The 17,393-nt window shown below is 44.9% G+C and overlaps 1 protein-coding gene across 1 annotated transcript in view; it reads left to right on the forward strand.

The window, feature by feature from the left end:
* The window catches only part of LOC144762435 (dynein axonemal heavy chain 5-like), a 1,437,549-nt gene that overhangs the window by 708,362 nt on the left and 711,794 nt on the right, over nt 1-17,393 (forward strand). Inside the window, exon 48 of the mRNA XM_078647616.1 lies at nt 10,813-10,881. Coding sequence (XP_078503742.1) covers nt 10,813-10,881 — 69 coding nt within the window. The remainder of the gene's footprint in view (nt 1-10,812; nt 10,882-17,393) is intronic.

Consider the following 17,393-nt stretch of genomic DNA (forward strand, 5'->3'; position numbering starts at 1 on the left):
TGTACCGGGTCAAAACCAGTGATACTGTCAAATGATTTGTGATGTCGCTGCATAATGGTGGAGTCTTATTTTAAAAGAGGCATCTTCAGCTCTTTTCAGAATTAGGGCAGAGTTTACCGATACTGAAGAATACAGGGATGTTGTTACATATCCTAGTTGCATATTCGATTCCATTCTAAAGGGGTCCTGGTTGTGGGTGTGCTGAGAGCTGCCAAAGATTGTGAGCTTGTCAGCCCGTTAGTAGGGGTGCCGGTGGAGCAGATGACAGCCTAAAAAAAGCTAAAACCTGTTCTGCAGTTGAGCTAGAAAAAAAGGAAATTCCATGCCCTAACATAGGATAACTGCTTGTGTTTGGTCTGCCCCTGCCTCACCACACCACAAAACAGGGGAGGAACAGACCGTTCATTGTTAGTCTTAATGGGTTGACAGCAGCCAATCAGAAGGATCTTAATACAGAGACAGGGGGCGTGGGTTGTACGAGCTGTGAAATGGCCGCTCCCTAGAGAGGCTCTGCAGTGAACGTATAAACTGACATGAATCCACCGCATAACGGGCTGCCCAGACCTGCAAAATGCCTGCACAGTATTAACGTCCTAGTGGTGGCCCTGCTGATGCAATTTGAGGACATTTGGTCACATCTGAGCCCCGTGTAGGCAAGGGGGCTGGTGGAGGCCTCTGGACACTGGTGAAGAGTCCTACTCTGGACGATTGAGGTGTGTGGTGAGCATGGGCACAGGGGCTGGCTGGGTTGTGCCCCTCCCAGGGGGTGTCCACAGCCGAGCTGCCGTCGCTGCTGCTGGCCCCTCCCATGCCTCTCTCGCCCTGTTCCGTTATCCGACAGGCCTGCAGACGTGGCCTCTGTCCTGGTCCAGAGATCGGGTAGTCCCTGCATGGCCTCATTATTATTTGAGGTGCCTGGGACCGGTGACTGACTGGGAACTGACGCTGCACCCCCGTGCTGTCGGGAGGCACCTCGCAGCCGGATTGGTGATCGAAGGCTGGTGAAAGGAGAGAAGCTGGGCTGCTTAGTCCATGCGCTTGACGGCAGTGAGTTGGGACTGGGGATTAGAATAACCTGCGCTCACCCCCGTGTTGGGTGGGAGGCCGTATGTGCATCCGGTGGCTGCTGTGGTGAATCTCTTAGATACAGCCATCCTTTAGGTACAGTGTACATTTCGCCCCTTGGACAGTGATACAACTAGGTCTGCACGCAGACTACTGGAACAGCAATGCTCCTGCAGTCCTTGCTGGGTGGTGTGTGGACCCGACTTACCAACTTCCACCTGTGCCTGCCCCAGACTGTCCTGCACAGTTACCTTGGGGGGCTCTCACTACTGGCACTGGTCGTTGTACTGGCCTCGCGGCCCCTGTTGGGCTAACTTGCAGGGTGTTTGGTATCATCTACTCTGCACCCTCCCCATGCCTCCATATCTCCCTGGGTGTGCTCTGGGCGGCATCCAGCCATGACAGCCCTTCAGTTGATTGAGGGCCTCGATTGCTTGGGGGACTGCAGGAAATATAAGTGCCAGGATTTATGGAGCTCCCTGAGCCGGGGTGCTGGAGGAGTCTCTAGTGCAAACGGCACGGCTGCTCACCATCTACTGCCGGGAGCCAGGGTGACTGGTCATTGGGCTGAGTTCCTAGGCCTGCTAAAGCCCCCTGACAGGGAGATTACCCAGGGCATGACGGGCTTGAGAGATCATAGAACCGAGCTGCAGCCAGTTGTTACTGGGACATCTTCTAGTGGACAGGCATGACTAAAGAAGGACACGCATAAAAGATGTGAACATCATCTGCCGCGGAAGATCTGCATCGAAAACAATTCCCTGTTTGATCGAGATCTTATCCGGAGTATAGTAGAGATTAAAAATAGACTTAAAATGTTGTGTGGAGGGTTTAGCAGACAGGAATAGTTGAGTAGCTAACCCAATAGAAGTCTCCAAACATACATCCTGTCGCCCCAGTCTATGTCCCCATTTGCGATTTTGCTCCTCCAGATCATTAGGCATAGTACTGAGCAAGAGCACATATAATGTGCCAATTCTTGCAGCCTTAGCGTTTGCTTCTATTAAAGGATTAGATTGAAAATTGCCGCAAATATTTAGTAGGTAGTGCCTGATTTGCAGGTATTTATAAAAATCACCCCGAGGCAGATGATACTGCACCCTTAGTTGATCAAACGATTAATGGCCCACTTCAGAGAAAAGATCTCCGACAACCCTAATACCTTTAGATCGCCAGTTGTAAACCACCCGGTCCCAAAATACAGTTGGAAAAAAATTGGTGGCCGCAAGTGGTGTATACCAGCATATCTTCTCCAGCCCATACATTTTCTTAATTGTTTTCCAAACTTTGTATGCGGCCCCAAGGACCTTAAATCTAGTGCGCTTATAGTAGCTCCAATCCAAGTTTAAAACAAGCAGTTTTTAGCTTTCACTCCGAGTAGCATCTGGTATATGGAAGGGCATTCCGCTATATCTGAAGGCCCTACCCCTGTAAGTAATATATTCATATTCTGAATCATGCATGCAAAATAATACAAGGAGAAATCAGGTACCGACCAACCGCCAGATAGAACCATATATCGCGCTGCCTGACGGGCCTTCCGACGGGACCACAAAAATCGCATTCAGATAGATTGTAATTGTGCAAGGCAAATTTTGGGAATTTCTAGGGGGACACATCTAAAAAAATACAACATTTTCAGAAGTATCATAATTTTTAGCAGATTACATCTACTTACTAGAGAAAGATGTAAGCATTCACTACGGTCTAGCTGTCGACGAACCCCCATCATAATGCTTCCCAATTCGCCTTTACCAGTGCAGTTGCGGAGGTCCGAATCCTTATGCCCAAATAAATGACCTCGTCTAAGATCCTTGAGTCCGAATAGGTCCTCAGATTCGCACACAGTTTCTGGGTCTTAGCTGTATTGAGCTTATAGCCAGACACTGCCCCGAATTCTGTTGCCAGTTGCTCAATCTCTTGCATCGCAGCTGATGGTTTAGACGATATAACGGCAACGTCGTCGGCATAAGCAAGAACTTTGTATTGCTGATCCTGTATAATTATTGGTTGGATCCGGGTACTAGTCTCTAGCATTTGTAAAAAAGGATCAATATATAAAGCAAAAAGTAGTGGGGAGCATGGACACCCTTGTCTAGTGCCGCGCCGGAGGAGGACCGCATCTGACTCGAGTCCCATGGTGCTTATCCTGGCAACAGGATGACGGTAAAGTGTCTGCACAGCAGTGATATACTGTGGACCAAACCCCCGTTACCTCATCACGTCCCTTGGAAGCACCATGAGACTCGGTCAAAAGCCTTCTCGGCATCCAATAAAATCAGAGACATCGGCGTCCCCATTGCGTTGGCATAATCTAATAGTGTTACTACCCGGTTGACATGGTTGGTCGTGCCTCGCTGCGGGATAAAGCCATGTTGCCTAGTAGAGATCAAGGGAGTGATAACCGCAGATAACCTAGTAGCCAGTATCTTTGAATAGATCTTCCCGTCCGTATTTAGTAATGATATTGGCCGATATGAGGCCGGAAGATTTGTAGGCTTATCTTTCTTGTGGAACACTACAATGCAAGCTTCATCCCAAGATTTGGGAGGGAGACCCTTTTGAGCCTCTCTAATTGTTGTTAACAGATCGCCCTTTAATACACCCAAACATTTTTATAGATTTCCAAAGGTAATTTGTCTGGGCCAGCAGCCATGCCCTTTGCTAGTCCATTTACTGCTGCTTCTAATTCCTCCAGCGTAATTGGAGCCTCTAACCATTCTGCCTCCTCAGCCGTAAGATCTTGTTGACAAAATTGACGTATCAGATTATCTGCCCGAATAGCATCATATGGGTCTCCCGCATATAGTGTATCATAAAAACGTTTAAACACCGCTAATATCCCACTTTCGCTCTGAATGAGACAACCATTCGAGTCCATAATAATGTCAATTCTCTGGGAAGCTTCTCTAACTCTGAATTTTTGGGCTAGGCACCTGCCACTTGCCTCCCCATACTCATAGTGGAGCTGTCGCTTAATAAAAAACATTTTTTGCGGCCACCTGAGCCCAATGAAGATTTATTCTGGCTTTGAGACGAGCTGCCGCAGTTGTCGACCCTGTAACATCAGCCCCAGTATATATACACTGCATGAGCAGCGCCTCTGCCTTTATAAGATCCTGATATAGCCCCTGAAGTTCTGCCTCCAACTTTTTTTGGTTGTATAACCCAAAACTCAGAGCTTCCCCCCTAAAAGCGGCCTTAAAAGCATCCCAGACATATCCCACGTGGGCACTCCCGCGATTTATACTAAAAAAAGTAGCAATCCATTCATTCATATGGTCCACGAATTGCTGATCAAACAAGAGTTTGCGATCAAAGGAGAACCCCTTCGGTTTAATAGCTATCCCAGTACCTACTATAGTGAGAACTACCGGTCCATGATCCAACGTAACTCGTGGGTACACTTGAATAGCTGCTTGACTCAGCAATGACTGGGGGGCAAAGAAATAATCCAATCTGACTAACTTTTGATGAGGGAAAGAAATAAAAGTATATCCCGCTTCAGTCCCCCTCAACGAGGCCCATACATCAACCAGCCCATGTGCTAACAATAGTGATTGCAACGCTTTAAAAACCAGTGGTTTCCTACCAGCATATCTCACGTTCTTATTACATAATATGTTTGGTGCCAGATTAATATTTAAGTCTCCACAGAGGATCAATGGTGCTGGCCAAGTTGCCAGTTCTACGTTCAGAAAATCTATAGTTGAGGCCTCATCGACATTAGAGCCGTATATCGAGCATAGTGTAAATGTAGTTAACCCTACAATGCATTCTGCAATTACCCACCTCCCCAGCCCGTCAGTTAAAGTTCTACCAGTATTGCCAATATGATTTTTGACCAAGATTGCTACTCCTCTGGATGTACATGTTTGTTTGGTACATACCAATAAATTAAATCCCAGCTCAACTAAGACCTTCTTCTTAGCCCAAGCTATGTGTGTCTCTTGGAGACATATTATGTCACATCTAAGCCTCCGTAATTCCTGTGCTACCCGTTGTCTTTTATTTAAAGAATTCAGGCCCCTGACATTCAACGTACCAGTCCTGACGCCCCTAACTGCCATTAATTTCCTTCTCACCGCCCCCCTCTGGCCACCCACACTGAGATGCAAAATAAACTAGTAACAAACATTTTGCCCTACTGTACTCATGTATCATTTTCAATTTTTTCCCTCTAGAGCCCACCCCCTCCCCACCCCAGAACCCCCCCCCCCTTCCACCCTCACCCTACTGCACCCCACCACCACCAAGGCAAGGGCTTAAGGAACATGTCCTCTGTGGTGGGAAGTGGTTGTACACTGCCCCCCTCCCCCGGTCCTCCACCTGGCAATACCCCTCCACCATTCTCTCTTCCACAGCGAATAGCCAATTAACCCCCCCCCCCTTTATCCCTATATACACAGAGTGAAAAAGAAAAACCTAAGAAAAGACAGAAAAGAAAAACAAGTCCAATTCCAAATATATACATATACTTAGAGGACTAAGCTACAAGTGGACTTTATATATACTTCATATACTAAGATTTTACATAGCTTTGTATAACTGTATATCAACCTCAAAGCCATATGTTGTATATAACAGAACAAAGCATATTTTCTGTACATGCTTACATACTACTTAACCTCTTCTATATCATATCCTATATAAATGTTTCAAGATTACTAAGTGCCATTGTGATACGCTGTCTAACCAAGGGTTTTACTATACAATCAAACCCAGGCAGAGCCCCATCTTAGACTTACAATTGTGTGCTCATATTAAAAAACTAAAAGGGCCCCAACAAGAGGAGAAAAAGCGAAGAGGGAAAAAAAAAGAGGAGCACAAGAAGAGGAGAGTAGCACAGAAATAAGTTTCCCAAAAAGATAAGCCCTCCCTTAGGGAGGGGGGGAAGAAAACACAACAAAAGACCACGAATAAGAAGTCCAATCCGCAGGAAGAGAGAATCTTATATATCTAACTGTGTAATAAGTTCAGCGTGTAGAAAAAGCAAAACAGAAAATCTGTGCAATTACTCGTTGCCCAAAGTCTTCAAAAATTCTTGTGCCATTATCTCAGAAGTGAAGTGGCGGGTTTGTTCCTTATAAATTACTTTCAATTTTGTGGGATTGAGGAGGAATACCGTTGCACCTTTAGCCTGGAATAATGAAATCATCTGACGCAGTTGCCACCTTTGATGGACCGTGGTAGGGCAAAAATCTGGTCGTACAAAGAACTCACATACCATACCCTAGCGCCGCTTATCTGGACGGGCAAGATCATAGATTGCTTCGCGCAACAGGTAGTTGTTGAGGCAGATAAGAATTGCCCTAGGATGGATATTAGTGTCAGCTCTCAGATCACCTTTTCGCTTACGTTGCACAAATGGGAATCTATGTGCCCTAATTATTTCCGTCTCCCAATTCCAGTCTTTTTATTCCGGAAAAGCCTCCTGAAACATGGCAACGATAAATTTCCGTGGATCCTGACCTTCTTTGGACTCTGCTATACCTAATACCCGCAAGTTGTTTCGTCTGGAACGATTCTCTAAATCTGTCAATTTCCAGTCTACATCCAACTTAGACTTTTGTAACATATCAATGGCGGGCTGTTGTTTAATCAGAGTCCTCCGCCCCTGAAATTCTTTCTACCGCCTCGACAACTCACGTGTTTATTTCTGCACATGATCTAACCACCCTTCTGACCGAATTTTGCAATTTTCAGACAGCCCCCTGAGTGCGCAAACTCTCGGCTTTTGCCTCAGCGCGATGTGCCATGATGCTCTTATAAATAATCCTTAAGGTGACAGGGGTCCCATCCTCATCTTCTTCTTCATTTGAAACATCTTCCGTCACTGAGTCCCCCACACTAACGGGTTCCCATCTATGTTGAGAGATTCCTCCCGATAATGCATGAGGGGGGCGGTCTGCCAAATCCTGAGATTTTTTCTCCATTTCTTGGAATGATTATTCTGATCCAAGCTCTTCTTCACACCATTCACCCAATGCACTTGACCCCTCTGTCTCGTCTTCAATATCTTCATTCTCTGGCTCCGAAACTACTGAGAGGTCGGACATTGAGTAGAATTTACCTTCTGAGCTTGCATATTCATCGTCAGCCCCTTTGTTTATTAAATTCTCTGAGTTAAAGATTTCCGTAGTTATTCCATCATTGCTGCTAGCAACTAAAGATAAATCTGTGCCCGAGGGGTCACTGTCACGCTCAGCCGGTTGAATATGAGGAGGAAGATTGGGTGCCTTAGATACTATATCTACTACTGCTGCTGTTGCCTGCTCAGGGCTTTGAGTAGCGGAGCCCAAGTCTCCCCCCGTGGCTGTCGATCCTTTAGCGGCGTTTGCTTTGGCCAGTACATGTTTGTTAAAAATTGCTGGCACTATACGGACTTTGTCGCCTGTTTCTTGTTGAGTCACGTCAATATTCTCTCACTGCCGCCGGGTCCCCGGGGTCTGGGAGGGGGGTTCAGAGCCAGTCAAACCCTTTTTCCGCTGCACAACATTCTCATCCCCCTAGCTGCCACTGCACTATGCGTGTTAGGCGTTGGACCCGACCCATTAGCAGACTCCGCCGTGGTGAGCCCAAGGTTCTTAGTGCCTCTGCCTCTTGCCATCGCCACAGAAAGTTGACCAGAATGCGTGAGAGCACCTTACCACACACTCTACTGACGAGTTTTTCGCCGCCACCGACGTTTTTCTCCACACTACTAGCCGAGTTGCTCCGCTCCGTCCACACCGAGCTCCACAATTCAGTGCAAACTGCCGCGCTAGTGTCAGCGGCGTGCCCCGCCTTCAGCGCTCAACACTCAGCCTTCTTCAGCCCTCGGCGCCGCCTCCACTGCCTTAGATGCTGCGGCTTCTAATTTTCACAAAGTCGCGACGGGGCAGGGGCTCAGTTTTTCACTCCAGGGGAAAAGGATACCCTCAGAAACTTTGTCGATAAAGCTCAGAGCCGCTTCAGGAAGCTTATCCACACGCCGAATAAACGGTAGTTGGTGCCAGGTGAAGAACCGCTAGGAGCCGTTAGTACACCTCTCACACGGCCACAGTCGCGGCCGCCATCTTGCCCCCAAACCCTCACAATTGAGAAATGTTCCGTGTTAGGAGAGCGTTTCGAAAGGACATAGCTTTGAATTAAATCAGAGACACCGTTTATAGGATCTCGCCCCATTTCTTGCCCTTCTGGGATGCCCGTGAAGTGAAGATTTAAGCGTCTTGGTCGATTTACAAACTCATCAAGCTTCATCTGAATTTCCGAAATCTCCCTCTAGTGCTTGGCATGGAAAGATTCAAAACTTTTCTGAGAGTCTTCCAAATCCAATACATATACTGGTCCACTTGTGTTAGTCTCTGATTTAATTGCAACAAATTATCATTGCTTGTTCCTAGCTGGACCTGAACTTTGTATGGGTCTTTTTATGTGCACTCTTCAGCCCCATTATTTCCTCCAGAATCACTTGAAGAATCTCTTCCAAGTGAGTTTTATTTAGGTGATTTCGCTCTGAGCACATTCATAAGCCTGGGAGGTCTGGTGAATAATAGCAGTTTGAGAAGTTATCTATTTCTCTATTAAGTTCACAACATGAGACACCTGGTGTACTTGGGTACCGTTAGAAGCCAAGGGAATCAATTCCTTCGTCTTGCCCAATATTCCATGGGCAGTTGGATAAAGGGTAAGTGGTTTCTCGTTAGGTTTCTCACTAGGAATTATGGTAGGTACAAAGGCCTGACTGTACACGAAAGTAATGCCCTGGAACTATAAAGAATCAGTCACCACTGAAATAGTCGCCCCCTATATTGGTGGAGTTTTAGGTGAAAGTGACAACTAATTCATAGCACTTAATGCGGCCAGGCCCCCAGTATGAAGCTGGGCAGAGACCCCCTTAGCCTCCATGGAGTCTATGATGCATAGTAACTCTAGAGAGAGCCCTTCTGAAGCACTCAAATTAGTTTTTGGGCTAGAATCCTCCCTCTCCTCTATACGCTGAATATCCTCCCCATGAAAATGCGTCAGCTCCATGTTCGTTGAACCAACTTGCCGAGTCTGGTTATTACAGGCCTTTGCCACCCTTGCTACTTTTGAAATCTTCGCTGGAGTGCGAGTTTTGCCGCAGCCTCTTGAGCTGTGTGGTGCTTCATGGGCTTTGGAATCTGAAGGGCATGTGATAATGCAACTCTTAATAGCCCTTCTGGGGACTTATTCCCCCCGCCCTAAATAGCTCCTTCGAAATTCAGTGCACAGTCACTTGTTCACGTGTCTATCTGAAGAGAAAAAAAAAAGCAAGCTGCGCAACCACATAGGAGATTCGCCTCCGCCACCACCCAAGTCGCTCATCTCACTCGGGAATTGCCTAACGCGCTTCTTACTGAGTTTTGCTCCTTACCTCGTCATCAGCACTGTCAACACTGGAACCACTGGAGCTAAGCATGGCACCTCTTCTCCTTGCCGCCACTCAACCTTGCCAGCATGTACTTTCTCTGGTGCCCTTTCCGGGACTTCAGATGAACGATGCGGTCCGCATTGTGCAGAAAACTTGCACCCTATCGACCAAGCCATGGGAGCCTCTGCTCCGGATTCCACTCCTGCACTTACGAGCTAATGTGCCGTGCGTTGAGCTTCCGTCATGCTCCACGCTTAGAGGGCCGTTTCCAGAGAGGCCGTTGCCCCGTTGTCTCGCTGCGCTGGTGATGGCGTCTCCAGCATATGTCATGCGGAGCGTTTCCTGGCACTCCTGAAGAGCACACCTCACTCTTCATGTGTGATGTCTTTGCTTAAGGCAAAGGGCCTGGTGCAGAGTAATAACTCTATTATACTATAATGAATCTATCAATTGTATATTTCATTAGCCCTCAATGTATTTCATAGGCATCTGCTTGAGATTTCAAAGGGAGTGTAAGCTGTCTGGCAGTAAATAGAAAAGAGATGCGCCGTTGCTCTGAGTGGCCACTGTGCCATATACCCTGATACTGAGAGGGATAGGAGTAGGCTGGAAGCAAGAGGAATTGGATAATTGTTTCCTTCTGACTTGGCCCTTCTTGTCTCTGTGCGCTTAATAGCATGACCCACAGAGCGGCGTAACACAAAATGATGTGCCCCATTGCAGAATGTGATGAGGGCCCCCCAACCTCCCATATCTCACATGTTTTCATTGCCCTTAAGCTGAATGGGGGCCACAATGAAGAGTTGGGGTCCCATGGAGGGTTGGGGGCCTCCTTGTGCCACGGGGGCTGCAGAAGCCTGCATTGTGTATGACCCTGGACCCACCAGAAGAATGGCTCGTGGAGACATTACTGAGCTATGTAGGGTTATCATTTGTCTGGGCTTTCTTCCAAGTAAGTGAGGTTTTGGCTGATCTGTTTAAGAGGAAGCACCTGTCTTCCAGAGGTCTGTGTTGTATTGTATTGTGTCTATGGCTTGGTACGTCTTTGTTCTGATCACAAAGAACACTTGCTCATTGGGACAATATGTGCTCTAAAATGGAAAGAAAGCACAGTCTAGCATCCTAAAGTTGTTGCAATGAGAAGTGATAGCTTTCCGTTTGATGCACTCAAACCTTCATCTTAGGTCTTGGGGAAGTGGTATTTCAAATGCACACCGCCACACCTACTGGTATTGCAAACTGAAAAGGATAAATAAAGAAGCCACACACTACTCATATCAAAACCCCCTTTAGAATGTATATGACAGTTGCATTCTGCAGCCATTTTATGGAGCATCTTAAACATGTGCATGTTTGTGTCTGTTTTGAAGGCAATGCAACAAGTAAACGGCGTGGCTCTTCAGGGGGATCACGGAGTTGGCAAAACAGAAACCACCAAGGTAAGAAACAATTTTCCTTTCCTCTAGATGTTTTTTTCTTAAAAAATTATAAAACTAATTGTCCAAATTACAATTTCCCGGTGTAGATCATTGGATTGGCTGAATGATGTAAACACAGCAATGAAATCCTTAATCATAAAGACTTATCAGAGATCTAATTGTAAGCCCTCGTGGAATTTTCAGTTGACTGGTTACAAACAGGACTACTAGATCAACTTGGTGCCATTGGAGTTTTTGGATATTTAATGAGCTGCTTTTTACAAAATACCAACCTGACTGCAGTTGCACATTGAAGCTGTTTTTTGGTTTCTAATGCATACAAATTCACAAAAAATGTAGAATATTGTTCCCATTTTGGGAATTTTCAAAATTCCCATGATACTACAAAGAAACTTTGACTTTCTGCCTTAGCCGAGCTCTGCAGCTCTAAAACTTCTGTCGCGGGTTGAAGGTAAATCTGCAATTGAACATTTTTTTAAATCTGTTCTTCACGTGGAAATGTTTTTTCACGTAAATAAATACCTTTACTTACAACTCCTGAAACAATGAAAGAGTTTGAGGAATTTTCTCACAATGATTACACCACTTATGCCTGCTTGAAGCAAGTGCATGTTTAAAAGCGCAATGGTTGAAGGGAGCAGTGTTGGAAATGTTTGTGATTACCCACAAGGTCTTTGTTATTCTTACTCACGTGGCACTCTCATTGCAACCACGATGCTTTTCTCCCCCCATTTTATACTTATCACTTTGGTAAGGTAAGGTAATTTTTATTATGCATAGTTAATTAAAACCAGTGCAAACATTTTACAGAACAGGTTAAATATCATAAAAGAAGTTGTATCTTTAAAACGTCATTAAAAAAGCAAACAGTAAAAGCCCAATACAAAGTTCCAGATGCATTCCTTTTGGGTAAGAGCAGGTGTCAATAAGTTCAAATTGGCGTCTATATGTTTTACTGTGTAATGTTTTTTGGCAGTTTCTGCTCAATTAGCGCTAGGAACTTTACATACCTGCAATTTAGTTTTGTGTTTGCAGGGTTAAGGAAAGCCAGTACTGCTTGCCTTCTAGTGCGAGTTCCTAACTGTTTAAGCTGGTCCTTTAAGAACAGCTGGCGTGCTGGCCTGAACTCTTGGCAGAGGCAAGTCATATGAAGTATGTCGCCCTTCTCTGTATTGCAGAAGGTGCAGGCATCGTGGCCATTGATCCTGAGCCATGGTGGAAAGTGCTCTCTAGTAGGCAAGACCCCTAGTCTGTATTTCAGAAACTTCAGTTTTATTGTCTTGGGATAACCCTGGCTGAAGTATGGTTGAGGTGTCAGGGATTTATATGTGTTTATGGTCATCCATGCATGGTTTCTTTTAGCAAATGACTCTTTATCCTCTAGTAGTGAAAGAGTTTTGACAGTTTTCCAAACCAGTTTTTTGAATGCTTTGTGTCCGAGTTGCATATCCCAGATCTCCGTTAGTTTGGTGGCCCCCAAGGCTGTCTTCAGGTAAGATCTTGCCTGAGATGCGTCCCTGCTTTGAATGTCTTGCCATAACAGCTCATTTAAAGTGTTAATACTTTAATAGTAGTAGCAGAACCAAGTTTATGGCAGCAAATGATGTAAGCTCCCTGTCTTGCAAGAGCTTGTTTTTGTAGTCCAAATTCCAGCCTGAGTTGGGCGGGCGATGTATAGGGCGGGAGCGAAAACATTGTTCGGTAAGCTTTTGTCTGGATTAAATCCAGATTCTTGGCATCTCTCCCACGTAGAGCCTCACTGCCATAGCAGATGGATGGTAGTAGCTTAGCCTGGATGATTTTCAGATAAGGAGTCAAAATTGGTCCTATTAGTTGGTTAGCTATGCTTTTTAATCACTTTGAAAAATCAGACCCCATGTCAGATTTTTCGTTCCTGTGGGTGCATCTATAATAAGAAAATTCTGCAGCACCTAATTCTGCATATCAAGAGCTACAATTTCATGTCCCAGAGGTTACTGTAAGTGTGACATGAGAGGGGAAAAAAACATATTGTCTACTTCTTGTGGACATTTTTATTTAACCAGTCCAGTTGCTCTGGTTCTTTCTCACGTATAAGTGCAATATGTACAAGGAAAATGTGACAAATGCACATGTAAAACCTGCAGCCTAATTCATGCAGAGAGGGTTTTCAGTTTTTTAGATCTGTAAATGCCCATTCCAGCTGTGGTCAATCTGCAAGATCTGCTCAAAGTGACTCCTTGTGGTTGGATAGTGAGTGTTCCAAGGTAAAGCATATGTTATGAACACCCACAAACTCGGAGGTTTTAAAAAAAATATTTTTAAATATGTAAACAGAAAATAGAAGTTACTTTTAGTGATTCCAGACCAGTCTGACAAGGTTTCCTACTGATGCGTTGAACTTCTTCAGAGGCATGTGTTAGTATTACATTGCTGATGTTTCCTGTGATTGTACTGCATATGAATCCTGCATCTTATATATGGCTGCTTATGGCACTAACTTAAACCTTCCAGGCATCCATGCTTGAGTGCTTGTTTATCTGCTGGATAAATGTGGAGATCTACTAGCTCCAGATTCATAAAAAAAAAAAACATAAACAATTTATAAATACAGATAAAATGAACAAAAAATAAATGGATAAATACAGATAGAAATGAGAAAAATAAATACCATAAAATAGAGCCCTAGTTATAGTAGGGAGTTGTATTGTTTTTCATAACCACCTAGTATGCTTTTTCCACACTTGTATGTGCTTTGAAAGTGTGGCCAGGGGTCTGCAATTCTCTCACTGAGGATGGTTGTGTGGCTGAAGGTCATCCTTAACAGGAAAAAATATTTTTGCACGGGAAGAAAACAATACAAATTAATAGCACTGACCTTTCACAGTAACTATAAGCAAGTACCTGTGGATTTTCCACAAAAAGTACAGTTTGCACACGTATGATTGGGACAAGCAGTCATATGTCAAGTAAATCATTACAATTGTAGTTCCCCCTAGTGTGCGCTTGGTGCTTTTGCGAATTGACTAAAAGTCAAAAATTCAGCAAGTCAAAGGCAGCTCTCTGTGCCTGTAGGGATTTCTAACTTTTTTAGATGAATCAAACGCATATAATCCAATGACCAGAAACAGTGCAACAGCAGGGTCCAGTAGAATCATTTAGAATCAGTCACCTTCAACATCTTTGAAGCTACTCACTTTATTGCAGCTTAACATCAAGAGAGTAGCTACAGTAGTGAAAACGTTTTGATTCCTGTTTACATTTTTCTACAGCTTTTTCAGTCTAATATGTAAAAAAATCTTCCTAATTTCAGGGGTTTGCCTACGGTCGTTGACACACTTTCCCACTGCACATGAATTGCAGCGTTGTGTGCACTTTGCCTGCACAGGCACAGGTCTGTGTAAACTCCAGCTTCTTATTTCCAGTACATTGGCCCTGAGATAAAAATAGTCCAATCCTATTAGGCCGCCTGTGTCATACTGCATTAGCACCGTTAGATTTAGCACAGTCGTGAGAATGAGACCTAACACGAAAAACGTGAATGAGACAGAAAATTATAAATAGCGGCAGATGGCTCCTTAGTCTAGCAACCCGCTTTCCCTTTCAGCCCGCACCAACCACAACATAAACTGTCTTCCTTTTGCCAAAATTTGATGTCGTCTTTTTCTTGTAAATTAATCAATTTTGATAAGAAATCACGAGACTGACACTGAGCCGACAGTTCTAGAGATGCAGGCGCTGCTTGTTTGTTTAAATGTACCTGAGCACGTCAGGAAAATGTTCAGCGGCCATTTTATGTTAATTGGGTCCCCGTTGCGTTTTGACTGCGCAGTTTTAGCCTTGTACTCAAACCAGCGCGATTAGACAGTGATCGTAAATACAAAAATGTGATGGTGTTAGTTGAGATTAATCTAGAAGCACGACATGCTGGAGGACTGGCAAACGCGCACACGTTGGCACTATTTTGCATCTTAATAGATGCAAAATATTTTGAAGGCTTGAGGTAAGGTACTAAGTGTGAACCCTGGGGCCTTTTTAGGTGTTGCCTTTGGCAAGACCTGTTGTTTCAAACACCTATACTTAGAGTTGGCTTTGTCACCCCATTGCTCACAATTGAATGGCTTTGCTTTCCATTTCAGCTGTCTGCTCCTGATTTGATTCTCCCACTCCCTATTCATGGGTTTGTCCCACGCATGTCAGTATTACAGTGTCCTGACTGAATGGGTTGTATTCTTCCTCTGCCTACCTGAGGGAACTCTGGGGCATATTACCAAGGGTGGCGATATTGAATTATCGCCGCTTTAGCGGCCGTTTTCGGCTGCTAAGCGACGATAATTCCATCGCCCTATTACCAAGCTGTCGCTAACACCAGTTAGCGACAGCTTGTAGGCGATAGCGAGCGGTTTGGGGCCCGCTTTGCATGTTAGCGATATTTATCGCTAGTGACATGCAAAGTGGGCGTACCCAACCGGTTAGCGACTGAAAGCAGTCGCTAACCTCGCTATCGCCTATTACCAAGAAAGGCGATGCGATGGAAATATTCGCGCTAAGCGTGAATATCGCCAAACGCTAACGCCTGCAAATACCAGTTCTTAGCCATGTTATCCAATGGGATGTGGATAACATGGCTAACAGCATTTGCACGCTAAAGCGTGAACACCGCTGGTTTTCCAGCGATATTCACACTAACGCCTGCAATATTATCGCTTTTGAGATAAACGTTGGTAATAGGACGTTATCTCAGCGATAATATTGGGCGAAGAGCGGCGTTAAAAAAACTAACGCTGAGCTCAGTTAGCGATAAATATTGCTAACTGTTGGTAATATGCCCCTCTCTTTTATTTTATATTGACCGCTCAATGGGAGAGCATGTAATTTCTTGCTCTCTCTTCCCTCCTAAGGCATTCCTTTTCACGCTCTTTTCACTTCTTCCCCGCCCCAATACTCCCCACCCCCATTTTACATTCTTTAAAATGTGTTAGTATTATTTTTCTAATGATGGCCTAGCAGCTGCAAAGTGCTGCTTGGCTGCTCGTTCCTTTTTTTGCATCCCAGCCTCACTCACCGCCCATCTTTCAATCACGCCTCCTTAGGCGGGAGCAGTAGAAGCAAAGTGTTGCTGTGATTCTCGCTGCCATTTTTGTGCTTCATGCACACTTTTTCTTTTTTTAATATTTAATTAACATTTCTGATATAACCTTTCACTATGTAAAAATGGTAAATTAAAAATGTGCATCAGTGGCCTTCTTGGAATGGGGTTTCTTTAATAAAAAATCCATTGTCAGATTTCCGGCAATGGATTTGCGTGCTATTGTCAAAAAGTAATAACTTGGCCGCTTTGTCAGTACTTCTTTGGAAAGTTGATACTGTGGATATTGCCCAGGACATACAAGTGATGAAATCAGATGTCATACTGAGGCATCCAAAGGTTGGGTACTTGGAGGGAACAACTCACCCGTGCTGTGTTAGGTACTTTCACCATGCACTTAGTATGCTTTATCTGAAATTGAGAGGATGTCCGCAGTAACTTTTCAAAGTAGGTGAGAAAAGTAGAGGGGGAGGCACAGGATTACTTTTGTGCTCCGCCTGCTGGATGGTGCTTTTCAGCTGTGATCAGCAGCTTCTGTTATGGGAAAGGGAGCTGCATTAGTAGTTGCATCAGGTGACTGTATAAGGGTTTGAAAAGCAACCACAAGGATCGCTTTTATGCTTGGTAAGTTTGGTATGCCCAGTGTGTGTAGCTCTAAAGGTTGCACTGAGCTTATCTATATAGTTTTGTTTTTCCAGATCACAGATGCCGATTCATTCACTCCTTCCTCTCCATAATGCTTCTCGTTCCCTTTTCTTAATTACCTTCCCAGCTCCTTTCTTCTCCCTTCCCCCACCTCGTCCACTGTGCTCTCATCTTCACTTTGGAACCAGTGGAAAGGCACTTAGGTATCTTGATACAGACGAGGGGAAAAAAAGGCAAAATCTGCATCACATGCTGGTGACTGTACTGTGGTGCACACCCAGAACTTGACCAGTGAACACAAAAGGGCCCAGCTCTGAGATCACCAGCAGCATCAAGGAGGAAGAGGAGAAATATAAGGACAATGTTAGTCCAGGTCGAATGAAAGAGACCCTCATAACCTTTTGTCATCAGCCAGCAGCATTGCCTCTTTATCCGCCAGGTTGCTCCATGACATCCACTATCTATAGAGATAGCTAGCTGCAGATTCCTTACCTTTCAATTTCCTCATGCGTCATATTGGATCCGGAAGATTTTTTGTGAGCCGGACCCCTGCACACCAGTAGGTGGCATCGGTTGGGCCCAAGTGGCATCTGCGGAGTTGTCCGCGCCAGAAGTGATGTCTGCGTCACCTATATAGACACCACCTCGGTGTGCTTACGCCAGTTCTTTTCTTTCCACACCAGCCAGCACTGATCCGAGAGAAGAGCTACCCATACCCCTCTGTCAGTTTTTGACAGGATTTTATGTCATTTTGGAGGTTGTCTCTTCATGTGTCGAGGATGTCATTGAAAAAGGCAGG

Source organism: Lissotriton helveticus, chromosome 6, assembly GCF_964261635.1.
Source record: "Lissotriton helveticus chromosome 6, aLisHel1.1, whole genome shotgun sequence".
NCBI classification, from domain to species: Eukaryota; Metazoa; Chordata; class Amphibia; order Caudata; family Salamandridae; genus Lissotriton; species Lissotriton helveticus.